A 25,169-nucleotide genomic window follows, 5' to 3' on the forward strand; every position below is an offset into this window, starting at 1 on the left:
TTAGGTGTATATACGAATAATCAGGTCGGAGGGAATGCAATTTATATTGATATCGTTTAATATTACACTTGATAATGCCAATGCACAACATTGAGACAATACGAAGGGTCGAATAGGAAATTTGACGTGTTACGAATTTCCAATTCACGTGGATAAATATAAATAAAAATTGTAATATATACGAATACTTAAAATTGCAGATTCCATTAAAGCTTTACAAAGAGATACTCGAGATCAAAATCCCATTACGGAAGTAACGATGAGCGACTCTCCCCTGAAAATTATTAACAGACTAGAGAGGGGAAACGGGATCGATATCAACTAATCGTTTACGTCTAAACTAACTTCAATAATTTTGTTTAAAAATCATTATACTTAGGTTTCATAAATAACTCCACTTTTGGTACGTTCCATCTTTCGAATGATTATGTACCGATATATCGCACGATATATAAACACTTCACATTCAACTCTACTTTGTTATATTGATCGTTAGATGACGCGTTTTACGCGTCTTCTCAACGATCGTATACATTAATTCATATACGCGCTAATATCGCGCGTCACTGTAACACGCTTATAAATATGATAATTCCAAACGATTTTAATCGTTCCCGCTGATAAAAGACGATAGCGTTCAAAAGAAAGCCTAAAATTTGCCTCCAAATACCGTATATTTATACAGGCGGGTGTTCGTCCTGCGCTTCGTTACTTTCTGGTAATTTAATGAAAGGCAAATCACTGCCGCTCCACATCGAGTACAACTGAGATCTCGCGGATTCCTGAAACGATGAATGTTGTTAATATACGTTGAATATTCGACGTTCGCTCGTAGATCGATGCTAATCTATGTAAAAAAAAAAGATGATTGTTAACAATAATTATAAGTATTTTAAATTGTAACCATGCATTACCCCACCACCAGCGCTCTCGGAACCTGAACGACTATGAGCTGATATGCAAGAATCTGTCGAAGAACTGCTTTTGCGAGACGGTAATATATCTACGGTACCTAATGAAAAAAATCAAGCGTTACACGCGATTTATCCGATGTCCGCAATGTACATTCTTACCGAGTTCGACTTCTCTATGGTCGCTATGCGAAAGAATACTATCTTTGCTGTCCGCGTAACTACCATTGGCTCCGCTTTGTTCTGCACAAGGTACGATGAATAACTTATCGGCGAAACGGTGAACGAATAAGCTTTAATACATATTAAATCGTACCTGAATCTCTGTGCTCTCCACTGTGCGGACTTTGGTCACTTTCGCGACGACCCGACTGGTCGGAGTGGTCGCTCGAGTGGGAATCGTATGGCCAGCACCTCGAGGAACCCACTTTACGAGATCCTGGCCAAATCGATGAGTCGTAACTTGACTCGAAATTGCACGTTGTTAAAGTAACACCCGGAATATGCTGACTGGCGTAAGCTGTTAGTTGATTTAATGGTCTAACTCCTATATAGATATTAGAGTAGATCGATATATAAGTAATAAATAATATTTATTCCTAGAGGAAATATCGAGCGATTAACGTTTGTTCCTTTAATCGTATATACCTGGTTTGCAAGATAACAATTGAATTGCCTCCTGCAGGCCATCCTGACTAGTCATGGCAGACGTTTTCCATATCGTATCAGGCGTAGTGGATCTACTCCTGTCTTGGTGAGGAATCCTTAATCGTAACCTGACATCTTGTCGAGGCCAATCCGTAATATTTCGACAATCCCATGGCATGGACCACCTTCGCATCGTATTCTCCGATGCTTCACCAGACATTTCCGCAGCTGCTGTTTCAGACCACCTCCTCTGAACCTTTCGCAGTTAAACGATCGTAAGAAGGTACCGATGAAAATTATACGCTTAATTCGACAAAATTACCTGCAGAGGAAATAAAGGATATGGTAACGGTGATCTATGAGAGTTTTGCGTCAATTGTTGCGTCGACGACGAAGACACCGGCGGCGGTGAACTATATAATCTTTCGAAACACTGTTGAAGAGACGCAACATCGCATTCCGTGGTGCCGCTTTGCGAACAAGAACATTCTACCATTCCACCTATAGTAGTACGTTAAAAAATGATTACAGATAAAACCAAGAGAACAAGCAAAGGTATGTAGTTACTATTTCTCACCTACGCATTCGCAGCAAGCAACGCAGAACTGATATTGCAGATTTATGAAAGTTAATAAGTTATCTCTAAGTATGTCCTGAAAACAATACCATTTAATATAAAAAATATAGAACCCTCCTATAAATTGAATTGGAACTATCGTATACATGTTTATCTCCTTTGTTCTCTCGAGTTTCGTGATCCCTCAAGGCAGAAATAATATGATTCTTCACTGTGTTGCTCGCTATATAAGTGGCTCTTGTGAGTTCTTCCCAACCAACCAGGCATTGTCCCGGTAGTTTACATTGAGCCAATGTATTGTGAGCAGACAAGAGATTCTGTAGCGATTGAGCCAACTTTGTACCGGCTGTACATAGGCCATTGAGCGTCTGAATTAAATGAAATAGTTTGCTTTTTCTGCTTTTTGCTGTAAAACTTATCGCATATAAACAAACCTGTAAGTACACTAGCCAATTACCAAGACACTCGTTTACTTCTAACTGAAGTTTAGATAGTTGATTGTCATTGGACTTTGGTTCCGTTCCACCTTCTGCCATATTTACATTATTTTAGGTCTTGGATATGGTAGTAAGTTTAGTCACCTATCGATATAAGAAAGCATATACCAAAGAAAGTTGTAAAGAATAAAAAACGAAGAGAGGACGATTAAGTAACAGGAAACAAGGTAGAGCAGTAATAAACGCAGTGACGATAAAGTGTTTGAGTAATTTCTTTTATTAGGATAGAGAAAGCATCACGAATGAACGACTTACATGTTCTCTGGTCATTTGGTGTATCCTTGGTAATAAATTGACGTAAAAAATAGGAATCACAGACTTCGCGTTGACGACAAAGCACGGATACCGGCACCATCGTAATCCGGCTTGTGCATACTTTATCACGAATGTAAAAACCGAAATGAATCCCGTATACGCGGCTACGCTCATCTGTGGTTATATCTTTCAACAGGACATTTAGTACGAAATGTCTCGACCAGATGCCGCCATTTGTACCCGTCCGCCCGGCCTGTACGAAGAGGCGCGCAAAATCTCTTGAACTCAGTGACGCGCAACCTGCACAACAACACTTCCGACAGAAACAATATTTACACACTTTAATCCTTGTTACTCTAGCGTTGTATCGGATCTTTGTGTAAAAAGGTTAATACCGAATTACAATGATTGATAATTATAGGTATGCGATTAAAACTTCTATAAACGAGGACATGAAAAGTTACGTTTTGGCGCCATATTATTTTTGGGCGCCACTGATCTAGGCTAAACTTGGCTCGAATTAGCTCGATCGGACAGGATCGCGTCGGTATGCCTTCTAAGAAATTCAAATCTATGTATATCGACGACGATAACATCATCGATAAACGCTAATAACGAGCGAATATTGGAAATTGTAAACTAATTGTTTAGTAAGTAAACTACGATTGGTATACATCGATAAAAGAATCTAATTCGACTTTTTCGCACGCAAGGTATCGCATATAAAAATGTTAAGAAAAATGTGATATTCTATTTGCGTTTATCCATCAGAGTCAGCTCCAATAGATCCAAATTGTACCGAGTATTCTGGCATACTCTGTTTGATGTTAACGAATACTCCCAATTACCAAAATCCCTCGAAGAGCGGGGGGAGGTGGGGGCTATCGTCTCGTTTTGAAAACCACTGGTGTAAACTGTTAAACTTGATTGCTCATCTTCCCGCTGTTTCGACGAATCGCTCTGTCGTTCGTTTCTTTGTGAAATCGAAACGAAGACACCAGACTCGTCGAGGTGAAAGGGGCCCGGAGCGAGTCGTGACGTAGAAGAGCGTTGATAAAAAAAAAAGGAAAAGGACAGAAGGAGTCGGTGGAGGAAAGGAGGGCGAACAACGGAGAAGGAGGGTCGAGAAAGGTTGAAAGGAGAGAAAATCCAAGAACGAGTGGAAACGCGATCGCGCGCGAGGGACGTCGTGACTCGGGTGGGGAGCATGATGTGGTAAGAGATAGAAGGGAGGGGCTTAACGGTAAAGTCTGTGTAACCTTATAGCAGTGTTTTCAACCTTTTCTTTCCTGGTACCACCCCTTACGTACGGATATCCTTTTGCGGAGTTCCCGTGCGCGTTCCTGGGGGTGTTTTTCAAACAGCTGCAAGCGATACAGGAGGATCCGATCAAAATACGTATCCAAACCGCGTCGTCCCGTATCTACAGGTTCTTTTGCGATTTAATCGTTTCCTTGCTCTTAAAGAAAGTACTCGTCATGGTCAAATTAACGCTTCTCGTCTAGGATTTATAACGTCCTTGCGATTACATCATAATTCCGTTCGCGCTCCGTTTCATTTTAATTGAAACGCTGCTCGGATAGCATGAACCTTGTACGAAATTTTCTCCGACTAGAATACATTCCATTATCCTTCGTCGGGTAAATCTTGATTATTTATACAAATTTCTAGTACAATTAAGAGATAAGCGACAGGAGTGAATGGAACGAGAAGGGGAATGGAAAAGAAACAGTCCATCAGGATTCGGATTACGCAGCAAAATATGCATAATCCATGAATCTGTCGAAGTTAAGCAGGACGATGGTTTAGTCAGCGACGCTAATGAGGAGGAAAATGCGCTTTCGACATGCCCCTTTTTAGATCGTGCAACCCGGTGAGAACGGAGAGTGGCCAGGATGGGGCCAGGTGTGCAAAACACTCGAAGAATGGGAATCACTGATTCGCGGTATACAATTTGACGAGGTAGAGAACGATTTCGCCGTCACTGACCACGGCAGCTGGTTTTTCGAAAGGTACGAAAACGAGCGGAAGTAGCCAGGTGACGTAGGGCTCCGCAACTTGGTTAATTATACAAACAGACTGCACGAGCCACGAAAAACGAAGTATACAGACGTAACAATACGATACGACGAACAATTTCAACCTGGTATCATCTTCCATATTACCGAGTCGTTTTTGCGCGCGCCAGTTATGCACGAGGAAGCGATTAGCCTTCGCCAAATCAATCGATCCACCTACGGAACCTTATTCCGCTAATGCACAACTTGTATGTATAAACATGTCCGAGTAAAAGTTCCCGTAACTGGTTGATCGTATGCTTAGCTGTTTTACCTTGGAAGCGTTACGGATATGCGTACGGTACAAACAAGTACACTGTGCGGCAAAAATGCTTCGCGTTCGCCGACAGGTAAGCAATCTTCTCGATCTCGGAGCGCGACATTGGTCAACGGAGTCGGAGTTGACCGATGCAGGTTTCGGTCTACGAGTAACGCCGTTGGCTACCGAGCAGCTTACTCGTAAGAAGAGACGATACTTTATCGATGATTATTGGAGTTATTTAAAAATCGACCTTCGACCTTAGAGACAAGGCCCCTGGTACCCGCATACTTTGCTATAGAGCAGCATCTCGCCGAATTTGCGATATATTCTCTCGATTCGCGTTTGTTGGTAAACGCGAGTTTGTTGCCGGTTGTAATTCGAAAACGCCAGGAGGAACGTAGTCGAGCGTAGATTCCCCCATAGCAGCCGGCTGGATGCACGGTACACCGTACTTTCATAATGTCGAAGGAGTACAGGAGACCCCGAGGCCTGTGGCACTCGACGGACGGCTAGTGAAGGGAACGGATCGTCATACTCGGTCGATACTCGACCAAACGGTCAGCGAAAATGCCGCGTCCGTGAGTCGCGCTTAACGGTCTTCGATAACAAACGAGCCAAGTTTTCCGCGAATCGATTCAAGTTGCAGTGATTTTCGACTAGTTTCGGCGACTAGAAGGACTAACGGAGAAGAAAGGATTTCCAGACCTAATCCAAAGACTGAAAATCATGAAGGAGTGGAAAGGATGCTGCGATCGAACATGAAACACCGCGAATAATTTCGCGTAGTGCGCGAAACAATGAAAGGAGGATCGTTCGTTATTTCGATCGCATACGGTGACCAAAAACGTGGTTAGTGAACGGTGAGGACTCTTCTCGGCCATTCCTGAATCGAGTCTTGGCGCAAATACGATCGCCATACGTTAACACGAGAACCTCTCGGTGCGAATATTTCGTATCGAATTCGTGGAACGAGTACATTCGCGTTGCCGAGGTGGGTTTTCGTCGGTGCCGTGCGTCGAACAAAGAAACATTTCGTGAAAGTTTCCGTTTCCGATAAAGAGTGTTCTCCGGTGGCGGGTACGTGCTCGTGGATGATCGTCGGCAGAATTAGTGCGTTTTCAATGTGATCCCGCCTCTCTTCGAGGGAAGAGAACGACATATCGAGAATGACGCGAGAGATTCTTCTATCCCTTCTGGGAATCCTCGTCGTGGGCGCAGAAGGCATGTATCTTTAACCACTTAACCGTCGCGCCCGAGCTAACTCGAGCAACATAGTTGTCGAATAAGCGAGCGATTAAAACAAGGAAGAGCGAAGTAAAGAAAGAAATATCAGTTTTACCGCACAAGTTTTTAAATAAATCTTTGCGACTGCCTTTGAATATTTAGAAAGTGAAATAAGAAAACGTTGCGTTTTTTTTTTTTAAATCGAAGCGGTTAAGCCATTAATGGCGCGACGAGCGGTTGCCCAACGCGTTCGAAATCCACCTCTTTGCTCGCCATTTGTTTTTCCATTCCTACGCGTTTTTCTACGTCCTGCTCTTATGGTTAAACAATTGCGCATACCTTTTCAAATATTCGAAGGACTCATCGGTATTCTAAACGTATCGGATACGATTTTGAAAGCGTTATGAAAAAGACATCGTGAATCATTCGGATGCATAGGTTATGCCAGGTGAAACGCAAATGTCCACTTCTATCGGTCACCGGATTGGAATATCGAGCAACGCGGAGAAATGGCTCCTGCTCTCTCCATCGAGATTTATTCGATCTTTCTAAATATACATCACGGATGGATTCAGCACGCGCGGATCCTGCGATGAAGCGTTTCCCAAGTATACTCGATCGTATCGAGGCGTTGAATCTGTTTGGAAAACGCGGCTGTGGTGCTCGAGATCCATCGAACCACGTGATCAATGGCGCGAACACAAGTTAGACAAGTACGCCATTCGGACGGTATCGAATTTTGTAATCCAACGTTTGCTATTTTCCATCTGCTCTCTGATAATGTCCTCGGTACTAAGGAAAGGAATACAAGCAAAACAGGTACCGCCCACTCGGTTCTCGTCCACGCGGATTTTCTGGTGTCTCGAGGTCACCCGGTGTATCCGCTTCGAATGAAACGCACAGGTTCCTGTCGCTTTGTGTTCTGCTCGCCCGAAACCTTGCGAATTCCAGTCAATTCTTTTCGTCCTTTTTCCCAAACAAATACATTTCGCATTATTTTTGGTCCAAGGATAGCTACCGACCAACAAAGCTGGCGTGGTTGACGCAGAACTTTCCTCTTTTTAGTTTGGAATCCATCAAACTTTCAGCCTCTTGATACAACGGTTAAAACCTTGGATTTGAAAATAGAATACGGCACCTACCGCGTGGCTATCTTGCTCGGACCCCTTCAAAATTGGAAAGTTGTTCGTAAACACTGTACAATCAACAAAACAAATCGGTGAAGCATTTCGAGTCGCTCCACCGACCGTATAAACCGGAAAAGGGACGAATTTACGCTCACCGTTTCGTTCTGTTCGCTCCAATTTCGCGTATCTTTCGACCGAGTTTTCATTTCGCCTAGTTCCTATTTGAATAAAACTGGTTACGCGACGTAGAAAACAGGACTTGCCGGCGTGGCTGTCGATCGAAGCAAGTTTCGCCTTTTGTAATTCTTATTTTTCTAGTTGACCTACAATCTACACGAAACGCCTCGATACGTAGCGCAAGCACCGCATTTCTGCGCGTGCTTATTAACGGATGTCTAAGTGTAAAATTATCTTGCTCGGCAATTGTATAAAAACCATCTACAGGTATACCATTAACTTCGCACGAGACACGTGATCGCGCAACAGTACCTTTCTCGAACGACGCTGATTATTTTTTATTGGCCTGGGTGTTTTACAACGTCACGTGTCCGAGACACTTTCGATTCGGCATTGCATTCGAATTAATCGAACGCGACGATTCGATAAAAATTTACCAAACGCAGCATGGCATGGTCGATTTGCGTCATCGACATAACAGACCTTTCCTCGTCGAGTAACGCTCGCTGGAACTTTCATCGGTGGCGTGCAAAAACGCGTAGGAGGGACGTGTCTTTGGTGTAAAAATAATTACGAACGGAGAATGATACCTTTGTCGATAACGATTACTTAACCGTTGCATCTGGCGTATCTTTCAGGTACTTTCTCTAATAATTATTTAACGTGGCGCGTTCTGTGCTAATACTGGATCGCTTCCTTCTTTTTACGTGAAATTTTCAAAGTCTAGAAATATTCGACAGTTTTAATGGAGTTAGAAGGCCTCTACCGTTACACGAACAAGTTTATCATCTCGAAAATTCTCGAGATTCGTTGACACAGCCGATGAACTCGAGATTCCTCAAATTTTTAGAAACACCAAATGTCTCCTAATACTCCAAGCTATTCGTTCACCGTGTGCCTCGAGTTCTACTCCGAAACTCGAATGACACAAGATCCAAGAACTGTTCCGAGCAGTCGTTTCCACGGTTGCCGAGTAAACAGAATGGTCTGCAGTGGCGTATTTACCCTATACAAGCAAAGAAAAAGGAGCTCTAAACTGAATGCTTCGAATACTTTTTGCTGTTTGTGTTCGATGTACAAAAAGCGAGCTTGTTTGAAGCGAGGCTTCCAAATTCCACTTTGTCTCGGGTCTCTCGCGAAACTATAGCGTTGCGCCATTTGCCTGCGGAACGATCGATGGAAGTAATTGTAAATACAAGTGGGAGAGTCCAGTTCGCACGCCTCTGACCGATCCGATTCCAGGGACTCGTAGACTGTTTGATAGATGGCTGGAGATAGCGCGATAGGGTGATAGGTCGACCGGCAACTAGACCAGTCGATGGTTAGCGCAATGCGTTGAGACCTGCGCAAAGGTACACCGCACACGATTAATATTATCGTAAAAATAATACCGATCGCGCGTGGGTACCTTCAAGGTGGAGAAGTAAAAGCGTCCTCGAGATTCTAGGTGAACGCTTTTCTTTCGTTCCTGTGAAAGAGGAAGCGTGTCTAACGTTCCACAGACTCGAGCACGATTCGCGTTTCCATCGAGCCACGCTGGGACGATCGTAACATTTAACCGGCCTCCTGGCTACCTCTGGCTAGACTCGCAAGCACGCGAAACTGCCGATAACTTATGCTCGAGAAAACGCACCTCACGTGGGTGGGGCACAGGGGCCCTCCACGCCCCACACAGGTGAAATTTCGTCCGAGATCGCGCCACTTCTTCCGAGAATCGCTATGCACGACCGATCGCGCGTATTTTGGTCATAGACGGAGTCGCGCGGGGACGCAATTCGACGCTACCGCTGATTACACAATCGCCGATCAACGTTGCCACAACGCGCTCTCCATAGTTTCACGGGTCACGTGTCATGGAATACAAAATAAAAAATAAATCCACCAGCGAATCTTCCAACGCTGAGCACGTTATGAAATTTTGAACTATCCTGTATCCGCGAGCAAGAGTTCGAGGGGCAATTACACGAAAGTACACCTTTCACGGTAAGTTTTTCATTCCCGACGCTAGGCAAGGTGTCGCAAGTCATCGTCGATCCCGACGACACACGTACCGCGTGGTCTCCTACTCGCGACGCGTCGTACAATAGATTAGGAAACTCGCGAAAGGAACTCTCTACCGTTTCCCGGTACCGATACAACGAACCGATTCTTCCCTTCGATAACGCCGGTCGATTTGAAATTTGGTGGACTAAGTGGCACGAATTCCGACAGTGCCAGCGCGCCTTCTGTCGCTTCACGTTCGATTCCGCTTCGTAAAACCGAATGACGACCGTTAACCGGTTCCTCGACGCCCCACCGGTGTCCTGTACTCGCGAGACGGTAGTAAAATTCGCTCTCGGTATGGCCCGTTTACGTAAACGCGATAATACGTAATATCCGTCGTTACGATCTCATCTCGACGCCTTTCTTTCCAATCACGTCGGAACTCGAGACACGAGAACGCCAAGGGAAAAATGCGTTATCGATTCCCTCGTATCTTGAAAGTTAACTCTTTGAACCAGGGAACCCGAGGTCTAGTATTTTACCAAATACTCCTAAACGCGCTCTACCAAACGTTGATCTCCTTCGGTCGTTAGCATCGATAGACGGACAGACAGGCGTTGGAACTTTGGGGAAAAAATGGGAATCGAATCTGTCTTTCGAACCGCGTGGCTGTATCCTTGACGATCGATCTATCTCTCTTTTTTTTGCGAGATAGATCAGCAGCAGGGCACGCCCACTTTCCAACTTCCTGACAATCGCTTTTGTACGTGCAATATTACACCGGCACGTTCGAACGTTGCAGAACAAGAACGTGTGTTCGTGATCCCCGTGCGATCGCATACACACCGACACAATTATTGCAAAAGATTCGCGTGGAACGAACCATTCTATTTTCGATGCTCCTTCTAATGTTACGGGTCAGCCGAACGAAAGTATACCGATGCTTCCATGCATCGAGATAGAGCACCACCTCTGTGCAACAAACACGCTACGTTTGTTCTACCCTGTAATCGATTATCGAACTTTCGGAACGATACAGCGGAAAGTCCTGTTTGTAAAATTAATTTTCAAGGTACCAACCGTAGCGAATAAACGCATACCTGTAAGCGGAATGAAAGACAATTCTATATACCTAGAGAGAGAGTTGCCGTAACAGAATGTTGTGTAGCATATAAGAAAGGTAAAACGTTTTTAAGTAGACGTGCACTCGTGAGAAAGCTAAAGTAATTGTACTTGTACGCCACCTCAAGTGGCCGCTATTTAAAAGGTACTGCAATTATTCGCAAAAGGAGGAGGAAAGGCGTCCCTTGGTTGGCGGGATCGCGCGCGTGCCGTTTGTCGAACGATTCGAACGTCGATAAAGGAAAATGGCGATAAACCAAGAACTGTACCGTGACACGCTTCACCGGTAGTAGTCCCGACCCGAAGTAGCACCATGTCGTACCGTTATTTCGGCTTTAAAGTTTTGTAACCGCGTGACCCAGACCCACGAAGCGATCGGCGAATGCCAAAGACTCGAGGCTAAAGCTAGCAACGTGTGTACTTAGCCGTGAGCATAGAACACGGACGATTAACTATGGAATTCTCGACCTTTTCGTCTCCTCGAACTTTGGATCCACGGAGGTCGCTCTCTTTCACCTGATCCGTCGATCGGGGTCGTTGCTCGCGAATGCGGACACATTTTCGGCGTTTTGAATTTTCCTGGAACTTGGACGCGTAAGACTTTGATAACTTATTCTATTTCACCCATTTATCTTTCCTCTCGCTCATTAAGTTCCGTACTTTCAGTAGAGCGAAAAAGTATACCATCGAGTTGATAGTTTAGCGACCATCGATCTCAACGATAACTTTCTCGCGAGCAATTAAACAAGTGTATTTGAAAGCACGGTGAAACGACATTAATTACACGGAAAATGAGCTGCGGAAGAGGCGCTTGAACGCGCTCTAAAGAGTGACGGTTTCGAATCGAAACAATTTACGCGCAACAAACAACGCGCGAACGCGTCTGTACTCGCTTTAATTAACTCGTTCGCACGAAACGGTAGCTTCGCGTCCCACGAGAAACGAGGTCTTCCCGAGAGTTCGTATCGTCTACAGAGACAACGGAGGCTTTCACCCCGTGACTCGATGCGCGCCGATTCTTCTTCCGAATATTAAATTCTCTGCAGAGTTCAAAATTCAGATATTTTAATTATCCGAGCTCTTCAGGCTAGCGCGTTCGAAAGAATCAACGACGCGCCACGGCGAACAGAATGCAAATTAGGCTCGTTAAGACCGTCGACTCGAAAATCAAAGGCCATCTACGCGCGATTGGCCTTCAAACGTTCAAACAGCACCGGAAACGTTATTCCGCGAGTTGCGCGCGACTGCGCTCCTCTAATCGCTTCTACGATCCTATCGCGAGTTGCTGAGATTCTCGACGAGTTGCGCGAGGTTCGCCCTATCGTCGTAGCCTATTTCCATCCCGATGAACGTGTTTGATTCTTCCAGTGAAAATCTGATAGTTCTTAGAGTAAACGGACACCTCGACGGAACAGAAAAACTGCGCAGGCCTGCGATATCTCTCGATAAATGGAAGAGAAACAAGCGAATAGATGCTCTTTGGGATCGCAAAGAGACCCGACCGTTTCCACGCTCTCCCAGGAATGGTCTACGGCAAATTACGCGTACACGAGCACGCGTACCCTCGTCGATTTCCATCGCCTTTTCACTCGGAGAAAAAGTTTCTCAGGCTGCATACGGTTCGATACCCGTTCCGCGCGCTCAGAACCATCCATAACTTTATGCCTTTGCGGCTATCCTATGCTCGACCTACTAATTTCGATCCTTTCGCGGACGATAGAAAATCCGTCATTGTACAACTAATTTCCCGAGCCGTCAGATTTCGAATAATGGATAAACGCGTGGGATTTTGTCCAAGGTTTCTCTTTGCTAGGTGTCGCGGCTATTGTTTTCATTTACTTTTATACCGATCTATGAGCGAATGCCTGGCAAACTCGAGTGTTTATACGGAAAGGTTGCCACGCCCTTGACCTCTCTTCTACAGTTAACGACTGCTACGGGTTTACGCAACGAAAACTGCGATAAAACAAATGGGGATAGAAACGCAGCGTTATCCTTAGGATTTCTGGGCTCTGACCTGATTCGACAGACTTTTATGATCGTTTATAGTTTATTTTCATATGTTTATTCGCTCCTCTCGGACGTTCCTCTGTCCATTTCGTCACGTAAAACGTTTAAATTGTAGGTATTCAGTCTTGTCACTCGAATTTAGGTAATTTCTCGTATCTTGCTACACGCTTAATTGCCGACACGGTAACTATTCCTGCAGAACACGTCACAGACCCCCTGTAAAAATTCTTCGTCGACAAAATACTCGACCCAAAGTTGTTTCTTTTGTCTTGCGAAATGGATGAAATCTACCATGGCATCACAGAAATTGAAACTTTAGTTTTAATGGTTTGTAACGGTAAAATCTTCAGCGGACGTACAATATGCCATTAAAATACCGCAACACCGAACGATCCACCGGTTAATGAATCTATTCTTTTCCGAAGCGTCACGACTGAGCAACGTAATTTTCTTAAATACAGGATTGAAGTGCGGTCATCCGGCGGTACCAATGAACGCCAAGGTATCGTTGTCCGACGAATCCTTAGAGACAGGCGCTTTAGCGAGATACACGTGCGACGCTGGATACGAGTTATTCGGGTAAGTGCAATTATCGCTTCGCAAACGGTCGTTTCAAAGAACCACAAACGATGCTCAACATGGCACGCAAAGTACTCCTATAACGTTGTCGTTGCTCCCTGCGCTACATTTCTATGCAAACATGAAATCTACGTACAGGTGAAGTACGTATCGTATGCAATAAATTTCTATCACGCGATGCATCCGATCGTTCTCGTCGTTCGAATACTGGTTGGGTTTGAGCGTGCACGATACGGCACATCTGTTATCTTAACCCCACAAATAAATTCTACGCGACTCTATTCCATCTGCGAGAAAAATGACTGATACGCGTTTAAAAGAAAGACGAGCACGAACAAATTAATCATTTTTCGACAGGATCGCTAGAACGCGTGTGCGTTTCTTTTTTTTTCGGGACACGTACGAGCACGCGAGAGTCGCAACCGAGCGAAACGACCGTTTGTGTAACGCGATAGTGGTCGATAGCACCGGTTATTACGTACTTTCTCCGTTTTCTTGTAATTCGTATGATTGACGATATTTGTTTGCGTGTCCACGTTCCGTTCCTTCGTCGTGCATCGTTTACAGCGAACCAAAGAATTTCGATTATTTTATCCGGCAATTGCTTGTTTAGCAGCGGCAGCCTGACGTGCAACGCTCGAGGGAAATGGCAGGGAGATCTACCATTCTGCGGTAAGCATTCCACCGTCAACTAAAATCAACCGTTCGTTTGGAATCTTTCCCTTCGCATTGTAATTCCTCCGTCGCGCTGGCGCATTCGATCGCTCGTCTTCCTTGACAACGAGATCGTTCACGGCTTTCTCCTCGATGCTCGTCGAAACTCGCGAAATCGTTGCATTCCGCGAACGAAGAAATGCAAGCCTACCGACTGTAACCTAACTACCCCAAAAGTCGGGATAACGTTTGAGCATTTTTTACGCGAAAACTATCCAACGTGGAAAGTTTGAATACGAGTGTACGTATTATTATTCACAAAGAAATAAATCTTTTGATCCGAAAGTGCCAGACAGCCGCGTTAAAATGCAACAGCTCTTCTCGTGTGCGTTCGGTAGAAAGCGATTTTGCGTACGCCGTGAGCCCCGCAGAAATACATCGACCTCTGCTCTCGATATCGGCCTCGATTTTCATTATCATTCGTCGCGACGTTTCACGTTTACCCACACTGAATTTTCGGAAAGGACGCTTTGAACGCGCGTGTCTCGAACGTTGCGCAATCCCTTGGATTCCGGTCGGTGTCAGTCGTCTCACGGCTAGCGGAAATCATTTTGAACGGGCCCGTTGACGAGAATGCGGAAAAATGGAGAAACCGGAAGACTCCGAAACGCCAAGTATGCGCGACTCGGTGAAACCGGCTGCGACGCCGGATAATCGTTTCTCTTCGTTACTAAACGCGTCCTGTCCGTAATGGACGTTTTGTTACTCGGTCGCGGTCGGTATCGCCTTCCTTCGGCGATGTTCGGTTCCAGCCAATTTCATTTGCAACGGTCCAATTGACAGCAGGAATTCGTGTCGCAAGGATCTTGTCGAGCTGGTACCAGAAGTTTTCCAGAAGGAATTTTATAAACGTATTCCTGCAGGTACGAACGTTGCGTTTCGCAAACCAACGAATCAATCGACGACCGTGCGAGGCGGTGATGCCAGCCACGGGAACGATGGCGACTCGAGCACCGAGCACGACGGGAAAAGGTGCACGGAGACGCAAAGCGAACCCAGCCCCTGGTGGAGGGTCGACCTTCTCAAATCGTACTCCGTAAAGGTCGTCCGAGTAACGACCAGAGGTTGCTGTGGTAATTTTTTCTCTCAACTTTTCCTAATTTCACCGACACACGGAAAGCCGAAATTGCTAAAGTTGCCTCGTTCTCAGGCCACCAACCCCTGCAGGATATCGAGATACGCGTGGGTAACAGTAGCGTCGAACTGCAACGAAACCCTTTGTGCGCATGGTTCCCCGGCACGATAGGTAAGATATCAGTTTGGAAAGTCATCGATTTCCTTCGAAACTATTATCGATCGATTGGTTGCAGAGGAGGGAATCACGAAGACGTTCGTGTGCGCGAGATCTCTGGTAGGACAGTACGTGTTTCTGCAGCTGGTGGGTGTCGAGGGTAGCTTGAGCCTTTGCGAGGTGGAGGTGTTCGCCGTTGACGGTAAGTCGAGAGTTCAAGAGCGCGAAGCGATCGGTGGCAGCCTGTTAAATAAAATTCCTGTAGAATAGTTCTACCCGACTTTTCGCAGAGTTCTCGACGGACAGGTGCGCCTATTCCGGGACGCCGGCTGACGCCGACTTAGCCGCCTTTAATTCCACCTGTTACGAGTTCGTAGTGAAGAAGGGTGGTTCGTTTCAAGAAGCCAGAAACTACTGTCGCGCCAGAGGAGGCGACCTCGTCCATGGCTTCAAGGTCTCCCTACCAAAAAGTCTTTTTTCTTCGTTCGTCAAATACCGATGAAAAGTTGTAACCGTAGTCGTTTCGATTTCTCAACCGCAGGGCGTGTCAGCGGTGTACATACTGAACAATCTCGAGAGGCGAAAGGATAAGCTGAAGACTCAGCTCGTTTGGATAGGCGCGCAGAAGGAGCCTCTTATCACGGCGCGAACGTGGCGATGGGTCGACGGTGAGTAATTACCTTGTTAGAGGTTAACGACGTTTTCATGTTTTTTCGTCGTCGTTGTTCTCCGCTATCCATCGACGCCAGTCAACGGACCTTTTTCCCCGTCGCACGATCCATCGACAGCGTTCATGAGAACCAGGTCGGGAAGCGATAGTTGGGTAACGTTGATTAAGATTCGTCGACCCGAGACAATCAATTTGTCCGGCAATTACGACGTAATTATAGATCCGTCTGCCGTTTGAAGTCGTTTAGTCCGAATCGTTTGGAAATTCCACCCCCCCGACCGGCAGTCGCGGCCTGCGAAATCGAAGATCGACTCGACGCGCGGCCGACTGTCGGCGCAATCGCACGCGCTAATAAATAGAACGTGAAAGTTGCCACTGTGTGGAAATCAACGGGAAGTTACACCCGTGAGCATCTGCTCGAACCTATAATCTCTGGTAATTGTTTGTTGCGTTTGGATCGAACGGATGCATCCCAATGAATTCGGTGCAATTAGTGCTCGATATAGCCGTCGAGCGTCGTGAAATTAAACTCAACGAGACACGAAACGTTATTTCTTGGATTATTTTAGGCGAGATCGTGCAGAAACCTTCCTGGGGAAAGGATCAACCGAACAACTATAACGGCGAACAAAATTGCGTGGTGCTGGACGGTGGCCGTAGCTGGCTCTGGAACGACGTCGGCTGTAACCTCGACTACTTGCACTGGATTTGTCAAAGCAGTGAGTGTCCACTGGTATATAAATAAATACATGACCCAGCGCGATAACCGCGAGGAAATATTCCGTTTCAGGGCCACCTACTTGCGGTAGCCCGGAGAAGTCTGAGAATACAACGATAGTAGGCACGAAGAGGACCATTGGCTCCACGATAGATTACGTTTGTCCGGACGGATACATGCTGGTCGGTTCCAAGTCCAGAACCTGCGAGCCCAGCGGCTTTTGGAACGGAGCGTCGCCCACGTGCAAATGTAAGCTTATTCTCCAAGATGGCCTATTTTTCGACACGTCAAAGCGAGTAGAACTGTCGAGTCGCGCAACGTAAATCTGCCGAGAGTTAATCGCGCGGCCCGATACGCGAGCTGCATAATTGTCGGGATAACGAAGATGGAGCTGGTTATATGCAATCGTCTCGCGTACGATTAACTTGGCTTGTAAATGTTCTCAGTCGTCGACTGTGGCCCCCTGCCGGAGCTGGTGAACGGAGCAATCACGCTGGTCGATAAAAGAACGACTCACGGAGCGCTCGCGGATTATGCTTGCAAAGAAAATTACACGCTGCTCGGCGACGCCAGACGCAGATGCGGAGACGGCGGAATTTGGAGTGGACACAAACCTCAATGTCTATGTATGGGATAACTAAAATGGGGTATTTAGCTAATATGGAGTAGCTAAAAATCCTTTATCATTTCCTATTTTTCAGTCGACTGGTGTCCGGAACCACCACAGGTAAACGGCGGAGTCGTGGCGATTACCGGAAGAAGAGCTGGCTCGACCGCCACTTACTCGTGTCAGAACGGCTTCATTTTATTCGGAGACAACGTAAGCGGCTTTGTTTCAACTATTCGGTGTCCTGTCTTCGTCATTCTATACGGGGCGCTAGTCTATTTTCTCCTACTCGTTATGCGCGAGGCGTGATACCGTTTCGAGCGCAAATTCTATTACGTCTCTATCATTTGCTCCAATTACGTTTCCTCTTGTTATCGATTTCAGTCTTGCTTGCATAACTGAAAATCGATACAAGATAAGAATACGCTAAAATTTTCGCAACCCGTTTCTTTGCACGGTCACGAACGGAATGTTAAACAACGTTAACGCGCTTAATCGATTTCGAAAGGTCCTCACGTGCGACGTCGGCGGGGAATGGTCCGGTAAAGCTCCCCAATGTAAATTCGTCGACTGCGGGGCACCGGCTCAAATCGAATTTGGCTCTGTGTCTTTAATTAACGGCACCACCACGGTTAAAAGTCTGGCGGTGTACACGTGCCTGGAGGATTACTGGCTGGTCGGCGAAGCGAAGCAGGAGTGCACCAAAGAAGGGAAATGGAGCCACGATACGCCGTCCTGCGAGTGTAAGCAACGTTCAAACTTGGAATCTACATCGATGCAAACGACCGCGATGAAATATGTAAATGTGTCGACAAATTCCTGAATTAATTTTTCGATGCAGTGATCACCTGCGAGGAGCCCGAAGTACCGGCAGGAAGTTACGTGGTCGGATACGATTTGAACGTGCACAGTGCCATCGAATATCACTGCGAGGCAGGATATCTGCTTCAAGGCGAAGCCAGACACACTTGCGGCAAAGACGGTGAATGGTCAGGGGAAGTGCCCAGCTGCGACTGTAAGTTCCATCATTGTAGAACGATCCTACGCGGATTTACTTTTGCATATTCGCGGATACTATTTGCGTTGTCAATTTTTCTCCGAGCCTACAGCGATGGTATACCTTCTGAACAATTAAATATATTCTGCTACTCGAACGATGTTGTTTTTTCCATCTTGCAGACGTCGACTGCGGGAAGGTTCTGCCCGTTTTGAACGGAGCCGTAGAATACGCAAACGGAACCACTCATCTCGGAAGCGAGATCACCTATGGTTGCACGAGAAACTATAGACTGAACGGAGTGTCGAGGAGATACTGCTTGGACAATGGTCAATGGAGCGACGCGACTCCAAAGTGCGAAGGTACAAAATAAGTCCTACAGAAGGAAAGTATTTTATAAGAGTCGAAGAGGCAATATCGTTATTCGCGATGCTTTCATGGCAGAGATTCGATGCCCCGAGCCCGTATACGCGGATCACGGAATCCTCTCGGTGACCGGAAACGATAGAATGTACGGCAGAACGCTGATCCGCACCGGAACTCCGGAGAATTCTAACACAGGCGCCACATCGTACAAAATCGGTGCCCTTGCGAAATATCGATGCGAGAGAGGGTACAAGGTGATCGGTGAACCTCTATCCACGTGCGAGGACAATGGAAAATGGAGCGGAGAGGTTCCACGATGCGTTTGTAAGAATCTTACAGAATTATTGAAAGCAGTGTTGGACGTTCGCGCAATTTAACGAGTGATTTTTCAGACGTCGATTGCGGCAAGCCAGAGCACATCCAACACGGTAGATACACTCTGGCCTCGAACGCGACTTACTACGGAGCAGCTGCTCTTTACGAATGCGACGGTAACTTCGAACTGGACGGATTCGCGAGAAGACTGTGTCTGGAGAACGGCACTTGGAGCAGCGATACTCCCGTCTGCAAAGGTAACCGTCTCGATGTTTAGACAAATTCTGCGATGTTTCTATGTATCGTTTGCGTACGCAGAAATCAGGTGCAAGGATCCCGAGAAAGAAGGAGTACTGTCCACGCAAGTATCGACGCACAGCGTCGGCGGAGTGGCTCACTACAGTTGTCCCCGTGGATTCTACATGGAAGGGAACGAAACTAGGATATGCCTGCAGAACGGATCCTGGAGCGGAAGCATGCCCGCCTGTTTCTGTAAGCGCGTCAATTCATTTGAAATGACCTCGATACAAAGTAGAATAAAATGTGAATCTCATTCACAGCCGTCGAATGCAAACATCCGGGACCCATAGAAAATGGAAGAGTAATCGTGGTGAACGCGACAACAACCTACGGCGGAACCGCTGAGTATCATTGTTTACCGCAGTTCGAGAGAGTCGGCCCGTTTCTAAGAAAGTGTTTGGATACTGGTTCCTGGAGCGGCGAGGAACCCAAGTGCGAGTGTAAGCGATATTAGTAGCAAAAGTACATCCTCGAACATATGTTTCTCCAACCGATTCCGTTACCGTTTCTCGACAGATATGCCTAACGAAGTGGCCGAAGCTCAAGGTGTGGGTACCAGCGTTGGTATCGCGGCTGGAGTGATCATATTTATATTAATTATTCTTGGACTCGTTTACCTAAGACTGTACGTAGCGACGTTATCAAAAATTAACATTTAAACGGTGATAGTATGAAGCTTCTCTCGATAAAAAAAAAAAAACGGTTCTTCCAGGAGAAAAGCTACCCCGGTAAAGAATACGGAAAACGTGCAAGCAGCCGAAAGAAAGGAGGACCAAAACGCAGCTGTGATGTCATATGCCACGCTTAACGATGGGACACCCAACGCTATGTACGAAAATGTTCCAGAAGACGGCCTTTACGACAGTCCGTACAGCATAAGCGGCAGTACTTACGGGTAAGCGACATAGAATTTTCTTTCTATCTGTCTCGATCAACAGACGAATTTTACTAACCGAGTTTTCTAATTAAAGGTACGGCAACAACGTGAGAAGACATTACGGTAGATCGGGACACTACGAGGCGGAACCAGTTGCGAATAGAAACGGCATCACCATTAACGGGGTGTCTGTACGATAGTTTGAAATCGAGTCTCCTAAAATCAGGTATTATTTATGTACAGGATAGGACAGTAAGAAGATACCGATCAATGGCGTAACCAGTACAAAAGACAAAATTACGATAAAACTTGTAACCAGAATAACCAGAAATTAACTGATATTACGTTTATTTTTGAACGCTAGAAAGTCAAGGACAACCGAACCGAGGACTCTTAGTTACGCCACTGATACCGATACATGAAACATTGTTGTCTTTATTTATGTTATTATGTTCGGCGCATCGCCGATTTATGTAAATAAGTAAAGAGGAGAAACGCGACAATTAAATGTCCGCGAAGAATTCGCGTCTGTGTTTTATACGATTTTTCAACGACAAACGCGTGTTACATTGAGGATGGTTAACGACTCTAATATTATGTACTCCGTTTTGTACGCATACGAAATTATTCGACGATTCGATCGATGTACCATTATGTATATAGAGTGTTTCCATAATTTAGAAGTACTATTTGTAAATGTCAAGTGACGCACTTGTACTATAAATTCGTACGTTCGTTGGTTGGCAAATAAAGAAACCAATGGTCTTGTTTTATTTTATATTATGCTGCATTCTTCGTATGAAATCCGCTTCCTTTATCTAATCGATGAATAATTATGATCTCACACCTATCCTGACGTTGAAGAACTCACGTGAAAATATTAGTAGGGTTTAACGAATAAAATAACGTCTACGAGAACCATACATCCTTCGGCTTTTGAAAGTTAATAAAAACTGATATCTCGCTACAATTGTATCTACGGAGTATATCTACCTTGAATGCGATTACGACACAAGCAACAACTATATCGGGCACGCTCACAACCTTATAAGGAGATAATTTCGCTGTCAGTAACTTACTCCAACTACGGTACCTACAGTGACGTGTCATTTCGAGGGTAAACCGGGTCTGTGTCATATAAATCAACGAAATTTGTACAAGTATCGTTAAATAAGACCTTAACTATTGCGAAACATTTAAATATAATTTATACGTCTGTAGGTAGACGTGCACTTGGATAAAATTAAATAAAATTTGAATGCAATTGTCATTAGCAACAAAAACTACACGACTAAACCAAATGTTAAACGTATGCAGAATATGCAACCTTGTACAAAACGAAATATCAAAACTATTCTGTTCATTTACAAAATATAATTTGTACACGTTTAGCGTATCTTTTCGCCACAAATCGAGGTGTTGTTCTTCGTAGCAGTGCGCCCTAATTTTTTGGGCATGACTAGAAAAGGCTCGTGCAATGGATAGTCCAGAAGTTCTCAATCTTTCCATATACCGGTATCTTTCGAACAATTCAGTTTGTATTGTCAATCACTGTCCAAAATGATACCAGAATAAGATGAACACGAGAATTTACGCCACGTAACAGACCTATATCGTAATTCTAAATATATTCTATCGATAAGCATATGATTGTTCGTTGACTCTAAAGAATGTTTAGAATTTCGTCGAACTGGTATGTGATGGACTTCATGGGGTTAGCTGGCGACCAGGTTGAGAGCCTCTGCGACATAGAATCTTTTACCAGATGGCGCTACTTGTCCGGGTGTGGTGAATAACCATAGTGTGACGCGTAACGTGAGTCACAGTACTGCACGAGTCTCTGTTCCGTTCTGTTTTTTGTAACAGTTTATCGTAAAGAAGTTCGTATTAATCAGGTTAGTACAAATTCGTTGACTTACGCTAACCTTTCATCGTGGAAGATTCTAGTTGTTGAGTGATGTGTGCAAAGGTATCCTGAGTAACCTGAGATACCTGACAGGAGTGTCGTACTCGGTACAGCGGCCATTATGTTTATTGTGTCCCCGATGTACATATTTTCCTCGTTATTCTCCTTACTTTCGTACATTTAAATTGGATTTAATGTTTACATTCGACGGGATTTGCGTTGCAATGATTTTAGACGGACGCTAAGCGTTTTCTAGAAAAAGCATTGCCGGTAGTCAAATATAGCCTGCACCGATATAGCCGAGCGATAATTTTGAGACAAAGAACTGTAAAGTAAAATTAGAAAGCAAAAAGATTACTGCTAAGTAAGAGAGTATCGATTACAATACGTATCGGTTCGATACGTATAAAGAAAGTGTGTTGAAAATGTGTACCCTTTTGTGGTATTAATTACTCCGTATGTCGGAAGGTATAACACAATTCTCAACGTTTTATATAAATTTTTATCCTAGTATTAAACGGTGGGATTCGATTTAGATATCAAAAAGTAACGATCAAGCATTTTTACAAAGACAATGAACGGTTGAGTGAACGTACTCTTTGTCGAGTAACCGAGCAGACCACTTTATTTTTATCTCGATTACGGTTACGTTCCGATTTCCTGAATTAATTGTCCGGAAATAAATAGTAGCCCTGCTTAATAAATCCAAATGTACTTGTTCAACCTTCCTCTTTCCCACTTTCCTTTTTAATCTCATCCTTGGAAATAAGTGTTTCGTAGCGTCGAAGAAATCGTAAGAAATGTAAAATATTTTACGAGCACCGAAGAAATTATAATCCGATTGAAGAAAGCGAGCTGTAACTTTATTTATAATTTCAGGGATACCAACATGTCGTCTCGCAAAACAGCCGGCCGTCGGGCGACGACAAAGAAACGCGCGCAGCGCGCGACATCGAACGTTTTCGCGATGTTCGATCAAGCACAAATCGCCGAATTTAAAGAAGCTTTCAACATGATCGATCAGAATCACGATGGTTTCATCGACAAGGAAGACCTTCACGATATGCTTGCCTCTTTAGGTGGGATACTGCGCGTTAATCGATCGCTCGATACAATCCCTTTTTTTTTTTATCTTTAAACGAGCCACTTGGAGGCAATTTTGTGATGCCGCTTTCGAAAATTAACCCTTCTCGGGCGGCGGCCATTTTGTCGAACGAATATCAAGGAAACGTAAAAATTTTCGTGGATTGTTTCAGGAAAAAATCCTACCGACGATTATCTGGAAGGCATGATGAACGAGGCACCGGGGCCGATCAATTTCACCATGTTTTTAACTTTGTTCGGCGAAAGACTTCAAGGCACCGATCCAGAAGACGTGATTAAAAACGCTTTTGGCTGTTTCGACGAAGAGAACAGCGGTCACATAAACGAGGAACGTCTCCGCGAATTGCTCACGACAATGGGTGACAGGTAACTTTATTAAACGTTAAATTTAAGATTGTCGAAGGGAGATGCGACACAGCAGATTTATTCTGACTTTTTACCTTTCAAGATTTACGGACGACGACGTGGATGAAATGTACCGCGAAGCGCCTATCAAAGGATCAATGTTCGATTACATCGAATTCACGCGAATCTTAAAACACGGAGCTAAAGACAAGGACGAGCAGTGAGCAAGCGTGGCATTATTCGTACTTCATATTTGTGTGATTGAGCGCGTAACGTGCTTTTATATGGTTGCAATTGTAAAGTTTGAAATATTACTTGTATTTTATACATCCTCTATTAATGAGAATAACTGAAAATACCGGGTTTGTATTATTCTTCGAAAAACTGCCTTATCTATAGGTCCTAAGACGTGTAGATCGCATAAGCCTCTATATTTATTTGAACGTGTAACCAGTCAAAAATATATGCGAATGAAAGCAGTAAAAAAAATTAGATCTATATTTGGCAATGACTTATATTGCCTTAAAATCGATAAAATTAAAATATGTATTGTATATTATATTGCTACATTGATTTGTAGTTGTTGACAAATTTGCATTTATATTTTAATATAATAATGTATATCAAAAGCTTGATGTTTATCTTTTTATCCACTCTATTTGATACTTGGAAAGTTTGATGAAAAGTAAAATTCATCGTTGAGATCAATATTGTCCCATATCAAATAGAAGGTTTTAGCACACTAAGAGAAACTAATAAATCAACGAACGAAACGTTGAACTGCCATAATTCCACCGTAAAATAAAAGATATGCTTGCATATTTTTCTATGACAAAGTATATTACAAGAGACCTAGCGCAGACTACAATTTCAAAACATTCTTTATGAAATCTACTAACATATCTAGCTTTTTTATCTTTCTACTATTGTTTTTGTATGACATCCTTAACTAATTTTATTCATACAGATGATATATCACTTTGAAGTTCTGGGAATGCTGAATTACATCTTGCATTACTCCAAATTTGTTACTCGTATGACATCTCAGTGCAAGATTATAAGAAAAAATTGTAGACCAGAGCACTTTAACGATAATACTAGAAAAAGGAGTTCGTAGCAACAGACTGTCTCAATATGTACAGTATTAGAAAATGTAAAAGTCCATATCCTTTTACTGTAATAGTTTTTGTTTCGTTCGATAACCTTCGTTTCTTGTTGTTGTACTCGAATTTATAATTAATTTCTTTATTACGATGCAACTTAATGCAAGACGTACGCCATGTGCGGAAGACATTTTCAGACACGATGAATGCTCAAAAGGCGTTTCCCGCGCGTAGTCGATCGATCGACTGGGCGCCACTAACAGTCAGCAAAGCGAATAATCTTACGAATGATCCTACTATCAAGAACACGATGACCGTGAAATAAGATAATATTTTGTTTGGAGTGGGTACATACCCATTTCGAAAGTGGACAGGTCCGAGTTGATCCGACGAACAGAACCACGCTCGTTCTGCGTCTGCGCGACGCTCGTCTACGTACACTGTGCACAGAATAAAGTCCCACGAAGCCGCAGTATCATTTCCACTG

The 25,169-nt window shown here is 44.4% G+C and overlaps 3 protein-coding genes across 8 annotated transcripts; 2 read left to right on the forward strand and 1 right to left on the reverse strand.

Moving 5' to 3' along the window:
• Positions 1 to 25: 25 nt before the first annotated feature.
• Positions 26 to 25,154, reverse strand: LOC128872299 (uncharacterized). 5 transcript variants are annotated; one of them, XR_008456138.1, is made up of 12 exons: positions 25,038 to 25,154; positions 2,889 to 3,201; positions 2,571 to 2,717; positions 2,283 to 2,504; positions 2,137 to 2,212; positions 1,882 to 2,060; positions 1,560 to 1,815; positions 1,228 to 1,458; positions 1,074 to 1,154; positions 905 to 1,012; positions 671 to 782; positions 26 to 274 (listed from the first exon to the last, which is right to left on the reverse strand). XR_008456138.1 is itself a non-coding variant. In XM_054114846.1 (12 exons), the coding sequence occupies exons 3-11, from the start codon at positions 2,670 to 2,672 to the stop codon at positions 678 to 680; spliced, it is 1,350 nt and encodes a 449-aa protein (XP_053970821.1). In that variant the 5' UTR covers positions 2,673 to 2,717; positions 2,889 to 3,201; positions 25,038 to 25,154; the 3' UTR covers positions 26 to 274; positions 671 to 677. The 5 variants fall into 5 exon arrangements, 4 of the variants coding, with proteins under 4 accessions (XP_053970821.1, XP_053970820.1, XP_053970822.1 ...); XM_054114846.1 differs by having other exon boundaries at positions 915 to 1,012; XM_054114845.1 differs by having other exon boundaries at positions 26 to 782; positions 915 to 1,012.
• On the forward strand, positions 5,202 to 21,830 carry LOC128872290 (sushi, von Willebrand factor type A, EGF and pentraxin domain-containing protein 1). Of its 2 annotated transcripts, XM_054114814.1 has the most exons (23): positions 5,202 to 6,428; positions 13,312 to 13,429; positions 14,043 to 14,101; positions 15,007 to 15,216; positions 15,294 to 15,389; positions 15,454 to 15,576; positions 15,665 to 15,828; positions 15,916 to 16,042; positions 16,614 to 16,763; positions 16,835 to 17,011; positions 17,209 to 17,388; positions 17,464 to 17,582; positions 17,878 to 18,112; positions 18,211 to 18,384; positions 18,549 to 18,728; positions 18,811 to 19,056; positions 19,125 to 19,304; positions 19,366 to 19,539; positions 19,608 to 19,787; positions 19,864 to 19,972; positions 20,060 to 20,242; positions 20,319 to 20,450; positions 20,589 to 21,830. In XM_054114814.1, the coding sequence occupies exons 1-22, from the start codon at positions 6,374 to 6,376 to the stop codon at positions 20,422 to 20,424; spliced, it is 3,345 nt and encodes a 1,114-aa protein (XP_053970789.1). In that variant the 5' UTR covers positions 5,202 to 6,373; the 3' UTR covers positions 20,425 to 20,450; positions 20,589 to 21,830. The 2 variants fall into 2 exon arrangements, with proteins under 2 accessions (XP_053970789.1, XP_053970788.1); XM_054114813.1 differs by having other exon boundaries at positions 5,204 to 6,428; positions 20,319 to 21,830.
• On the forward strand, positions 21,983 to 23,935 carry LOC128872305 (myosin regulatory light chain sqh). Its single transcript, XM_054114864.1, has 4 exons — positions 21,983 to 22,119; positions 23,010 to 23,209; positions 23,387 to 23,600; positions 23,683 to 23,935. Exons 2-4 carry the CDS (start codon positions 23,020 to 23,022, stop codon positions 23,801 to 23,803), a joined length of 525 nt encoding a protein of 174 aa, XP_053970839.1. The 5' UTR covers positions 21,983 to 22,119; positions 23,010 to 23,019; the 3' UTR covers positions 23,804 to 23,935.
• Positions 25,155 to 25,169: the final 15 nt, after the last annotated feature.

The sequence above is a fragment of the Hylaeus volcanicus genome, chromosome 2 (assembly GCF_026283585.1).
Source record: "Hylaeus volcanicus isolate JK05 chromosome 2, UHH_iyHylVolc1.0_haploid, whole genome shotgun sequence".
In the NCBI taxonomy this organism is placed as follows: Eukaryota; Metazoa; Arthropoda; class Insecta; order Hymenoptera; family Colletidae; genus Hylaeus; species Hylaeus volcanicus.